The sequence below is a fragment of the Lissotriton vulgaris genome, chromosome 8 (assembly GCF_964263255.1).
Source record: "Lissotriton vulgaris chromosome 8, aLisVul1.2, whole genome shotgun sequence".
Classification (NCBI taxonomy): domain Eukaryota; kingdom Metazoa; phylum Chordata; class Amphibia; order Caudata; family Salamandridae; genus Lissotriton; species Lissotriton vulgaris.
In genome coordinates, this window is record NC_141696.1 from 63,362,328 (window position 1) to 63,368,768 (window position 6,441).

The 6,441-nt window shown below is 39.2% G+C and overlaps 1 protein-coding gene across 1 annotated transcript; it reads right to left on the reverse strand.

The window, feature by feature from the left end:
* Window positions 1–456: 456 nt before the first annotated feature.
* Window positions 457–1,434, reverse strand: LOC147693391 (olfactory receptor 56A4-like). The gene has a single exon (XM_086935955.1). It carries the CDS (start codon window positions 1,432–1,434, stop codon window positions 457–459), a length of 978 nt encoding a protein of 325 aa, XP_086792081.1.
* Between the last annotated feature and the right edge of the window lie 5,007 nt (window positions 1,435–6,441).

Below are 6,441 nucleotides of genomic sequence, written 5' to 3' on the forward strand. Positions count from 1 at the left end.
GCCTTACAAATTTACTTTCTCATGCACAAATGAGATTGGACCTTCTTTAACTGAATCGTAATGTGCAGCCATAGTCCTAATTCAGCCTGGTCCACCTGTACTCAGTCTGTCTTTTGTTTTTTACACATTTTACCCCAAAGTACTGGAATTATTTTCCTATTTCTTTCAGCTCTCTCACTACTTTGTATTCATTTCTGTCCCTTCAAAGGCAATACAAAGTTCATAAGTTATCCTGTGTTGTTTTTTCTTCTTTGTTCGCTTTGTTTTGTTCATCAGTTTGTCAAACCTGCAAAACACATTATTAAATGGACATTAAATCAGATAAAAGCTATACTAAATGAAACAAAAATGAAGATACCTTTATAACCTGACTTCTTTTGTTGTTCTCTATCAGTAGCTGTAGTTTTTGCATTTAGTAGAAAACAGCAACCAGCTCCCTGACATTGTCTTCCTTATCTAGTTTGTGGCATTGTCTTTCACATTAAGATTTGTGTTTCCTTTCCCAATCATTTTCTTGATTCCCTGTTTGATGTCTTTGGATCTTAGCCCATAAACTATTGGATTCATGGCAGATGGAACAACAAAGTGGAAGACATTAAGCAAGATGGGAACATCAGGGGGGATTTTCTTCCTCATTGTGTTGGTGAATATTAAGACCAAAAGCAAAGTATAAAAAAAAGAGATTAAAATGAAGTGGGGTGTGCATGTGCTGAAAGCTGTAGCTGCAGCGCCTTCTGCCTGAAGCTTCATAACCACCCTGAAGATCATACAGTAAGACATAACAATAAAAATGAAGTCAATGCCTAAGAGAATGAAGCCAGTGGCAAGCTGGTACAGTTTGTTGATTGTACTGTCACCACATGCAAGGGATGTCACAGAGATAACCCCACATATGCAGTTTTCAACAATATTTCTAGAGCAGTATGGAAGTCGGGCAGCTAACACTGGGTTGCATGTGCCCACCAGTAGGTTCCTTAGCAAGATGAATGCAAAGGCTTGCGAAACAAACTTGCTGCTGATGACAGAGGGATAATGAAGGGGGTTGCAGATTGCTGTGTAGCGGTCAAAGGCCATGACAAGGAATGTTGCAGACTGTGATGGAACAAAACTATTCACAATGTACATCTGTAGGAAGCAGGCATGCAAGTCTATCAATTTCCAGTTGAACCAGAGGATTCCCAGGATTTTGGGGATAGTGGATAAGCACACAACCAGATCTAGGATAGCAAGTAAGGCAATGAAAAAGTACATGGGTTCATGGAGATGTCGCTCTCTTTGTATGACTGCCAAGATTAAGATATTGGCAACAATGGCTGACAGCAAAAGAAGAGCCAGAGGGATGGAAAGCCAATGTTGCCAGCTCTGGATATTTGGAAAGCATATCAACACAAAATGTGAAATTTGAAAAGACGAAGTAGCGTTGGCGGTGAGCATAGCCAAAATGCAACACATCAGCGTCTGTAGAGAAGAGAAGAAAAGCAAAGAATGTATTAAGTGGTTACCTGAAGCGGTTATAATTGCTTCTACTTAGGTTACTATATGTTATATTTAGTTATTGTTTTTCGGTTGTGTGTTTATGTTCATTTAAGAAGGGAAGATGTGTTGTATCTTCTTTAGTACATTAACCTCATGCTAGGAGTAGAATGTTCTACTCCTCAGGTTGTTAAAAAAATTTTGGGGTTTGAAATGTGACTCATGGTGTTGGGGACACCGTGAGATTGAAGAGTACATGCTGGTACTGTTGAGGCAGCTCAGTCTGGTTGAATTAAAGCCACATGAAAATGATCTCACCTGTGTATGTACTACGTTACTACACTATAGCAGCTTTTAATTTTATTAACCTTTCGACAAAACTCCCAAAACTGACCTTTGACCTATTAAAATGTGAGCATTTCGAAGGTTCTTTAGCTAAAACACAATTTATGAGGTATGGCTCATAATATTGGCATTGAGTCACAAAGTCTACTGTGGATGTAACTTATTCACACACATAACTTGTAGGACACAAGTAAGAGGTTATTATAGGGTGACTTTCAATTGTAAATTATTATTAGTGTGTTATATTGTTCTGAAATATGTATTATGTTTCTCTAGACATCAGAAGAGATCCATGGATGACCTTTGAATGAGAAGATGTGTGTTGTACTGTAAACTCCAAAATCTTTTTTATTAAAATTAATTACTACATAACGTACTCAAAAGGAGATACATTGGATTTGTTTGTCACTTGCCACTTCAGTGTTGCAGATTCAAAATGTCAAGCTCAAGTCCTGGATAGGTCATGCCCCAGACACAGGGCCTGATTTAGATCTTGGAGGACAATTACTCTGTCACAAAGGTGATGGATATCGCTTCAACTGAGATATAAATCCCATAAGATATCATGAGATTTATATTTCGGCAGGTGGGATATCTGTCACTATTGTGACAGAGAAATCCGTCCACAGAGATCTAAATCAGAGCTAGAGTCTCTACATTTGTTGAGTATGAATACGGTCTATTCAACAAGGAGGATCCCAGCTTCCAGGCTGCAATGTTCACAAAATATGTATAAATTCAATAACACCCATATCCCACAACAATACTGGGAACTTTCGTCCTCGGCATTCTCCACAAAAATGTCTCATGAGCTCTGGTCATAGTTTCTCACTTAAAGCCCAAAAAATCAAAGCCCACAGAGGAGGAAGCATGAACGGATGTTCAAAACTAGACTTTGAGAAATTAAAAATATATAATAATATGCCATTGCCCTCCTTGAGTTTGACCGTGGCCTAGTACTTTATGTGTCTGAGCCACAAGTAAAAAAATGCAATTTAGTTGGTGGCTGGTCTTGCTTAAAGTTTTTGCATTAAGATCTATGTTTTGTTTGTAGGACAGAGATCTTCAGCAGGGCACTCCTGAAGGTTTAAGCCTGCTCTGGCACTGCAAGAGCAAACAATTAAAGCATGTAATCCCTCGTAACATATTAACTCTCCTAGGGTTCCTATCAGCCAAATAAAAAAATACAAAGTTTAGTATTGCCTTAAAGCATTACCTCTGGACCTCCTAGTTCTACCTGCTGGATTTCAACAGAATTTCCCCCCCTCAGTCTGCACCTGGCATGGGGCTCCTCCTTAACCTAGTATATCTGGTCTTGCTGGGCTCATTCTATGCATGGGTATGGGTGCTACGCAGTATAATCATGCGCTGATGACCCACGTGACAGACTTTCAGGAGATTTTCACCTCCAATACCGGGCCCTGCGTGGCTATTCCAGTCCTTTGGCATGATAGGTAGCAAACAAAGAGGTCCAATTCAAAGTATGAACAGTCTGTGACTGCACTCTTGAGCCTGGACCACATGAGAATGCATTTCACTTGAACTCAGACAGAATATCATGTTAGCATTTCGGGATTTCTTTTTGGTCAGTGTCTTTCAGGCACCACCAATGCTAAAAAAGTCAAATTTCTTTTTTTCTATTATATTGTAATGCTATGCACTATCTTCCTTATTCTTCCTTCTCCTTACTGTATGAGCATTAGCCAACCATATTATTTTTCAACTGGACTAGACAACTCTCTTAATGTCAGTGTCCTTGTGTGTTTTGTGATCAACCTTTCAGTTGTAGAAAATGCTTCAGTCCACCATATTTTAGGACTCTCCCACTGCCCTCATAATCCTAGCCAGCTACACTTTTTTCATCAATTACCCACATACAAACCTGGCTCATTGACTTATCTTCCAGACAGACATTTAAATGTCCAACCTGACAGCATAACATTTTAAGACATTAATCACTGTTGCATAAGATTCTCTAGACCTGGCTTTTCTTCACCTTTGTTTATATTTTTTTCTCAGTGAGCTCAGCATCAGTCACTCCAGCACAAGAGTAGAGGCACCTGTGCATGATTAGCAGGTGACCGTGCTGAGGAGATCCTAATACCTGCCCCCTCTCATGCTAGTGTGAAGACTGCAGTCATCACATAGGCACTCTTTTGCACCAATTTTTTACCAACCCTCACTGTTTTCAACATCATTTGCGAAAGCTTTACCAATCGCAAGTGAATGTTGATAATATAACCACTTACACATTTCATAAGCCATGAGACAATCTCGGTGAAAATATATACCACTCAACCAGCAACCGTAAAATACTGATCAAAAGTCTTGAGCTGACCCAATGCAAGGATCGTAATAACTAGGGCCTACATGTACAACAATTTCATTTTACTTATTGCGATTTTTTTGTGACTCGCAATTAGAGACCCTCAAAATGCGATGTGCTAATGAGTCACAGACACATTTAAGATTCCCAATAGGGTCGCAAAAGACCTACATCATCAATATTCATGAGGTAGGTTGCAATTTGCGACCCATTGGGAATGGCCTGTAATCACAGGAATGGTGGCCTTCTGGGATCAGCATACCATAATGTATGTGATTGCTCTTTACATTTATTTATTGAAACGCAACCTGTTTTCTTAAATAAAAACAGGATACATTTCAAAATTAAAAATGGAAAGCTACCTTCATATTTTCCTGCTCTTAAAAAATGTGGGCTCCTGTCTGCGAAGGGGTACCCACCTCCTTCATGGAGCTGGTAAAATATGAACTTTTGCGACCACATTCTGATTGCAAAACATTAATACTTGCCCCTGTGGCTCACTATAAGGAGGGGATGCTCTTGAAATGCCCCTTCCTAATACCGACTCGCAAACCCTATTTTGGGAGTCGATAACAGGTTACCGACTCACAAAATAGGTCTGCTAAATGCCAAACTGATCTTTAGCTGTCGCAAACGACCAGATTTTACATGTGAGACAACTGAAAGCCATTGTACATTTGGCCTTTAAATCTTACAGTTTTATGCAAACCAGTATTTCAGGACTGCATATAACCTGGTTAAGAGAGAAGAATGACCAATATGGGGATTTGAAAACGAGAAAACAGCTAAGGAAGGAATACAACCTCCTCAAAATAATATTTTTTCCTCTAGTGTGAATATAGACACTATTATTCGAATGGGTCCTGAAGAAATATCCCTCTTACAAGGAATATTAATCTCATAAGCAAAATAGAAGTAGGTCTTTACACTCCCATCAGTGTTTATTTTTACCAAAATAATATTCTAGAGTGGTTACTTAAAGGTCAAAGTCGTGGAAAACCGAAACAAATATATAATAGTGTTATCCGTGGCTAAGTGCTGCAAATAGAAAGTTTTAAGATTTGCACCATTTACAAGTTCATAAAATTCAATTGATAGGAAATATCAGGACATCCAGTAGAAAAGACAAAGATGCAGTGCTATGCAATACAAATGATGTCCTATCTTTTACAAACCTCTATAATTAAAGATAAGCTTAGCCTAAATGTAAGCTAGTGAAACCTTAGTGCCAGACTGGAATACATTATAGCTATTAAATTACTTTGATCTTAATTGCAAACTTAGCCCTAATGAACACAAGGCCACTCTCTGGAACACGCTGCCCCTAATCTTAAAACAAATTACCAATCTACATGCCTTTAAGAAATCCTTGAAGACTCATCTGTTTCCGGCTGTGTAAGATCTAGGGCTCCTATGACTATGGTTTGATCTGGCATCCTGGAAGATCTTAAAAGCGCGGAGATACCTCTTGGGATCGATTCCGGCGCTATATAAGAAACAAAATAAATAAATACATAAATAAATAAACTGAAGCTTATGTGTCACTTGTACTTGCATGGCAAGGGAACAACATCTTATCGGTCACAAACAAACTGAGGCATAAGAGGAGAAATATCTTAACATGAAAGAGCACCTGATGCTCAGACTAGAGGACAGATAGCTAGCCAACCAGGTATGACCTATATGGCAGGTCAAAGGGAGGCAATAAGAAGCTGATCAATATATTAGAAGGCGCTGCAGAGTTGTGTGCTTGACATTTGAGTCATACAGGGCCATAGCTTGGTCAATAAAATTGGGGGGGTGAGCATCAGAGTTCCCAACAATAATGCTGAGATATCATGTGAAAAGACATTGTATGAGAAGCAGTACATGAGGAGGGCTTAAGGGGCAGTGGAGAAAGAGAGGAGGGTGGATTGTTAGGGGCACCTAAAACACAAAATCTTTCAAATCAATCAACATGTTTTTAAGGCCTTCGAAACAGAAACTTGAGGGAGTACATGTGTGAGTATGTATGTGACTTTTTGTCAGTGTGGGCAAGTAAATATCCCAGATAAAATCCAACAGATACTTCACCATACCTGACTAAAAGCACTTGTACCCAACTATTTACTACAGAATACATTTTTTGGGGGTTACACAAAAAGCCCTTTTTCCTGCTTCCCTGAAGCTACACCCCTCAAGTCACACCAATCTCAGACTCGCATTTAGATTTAATCCCTAAGCCTGCCCTTCCCTGGGTGCATGGAATCAACAAGATCAGTAAATGTTTGTGAGGATCATTATCCAAAGGGCTTGAA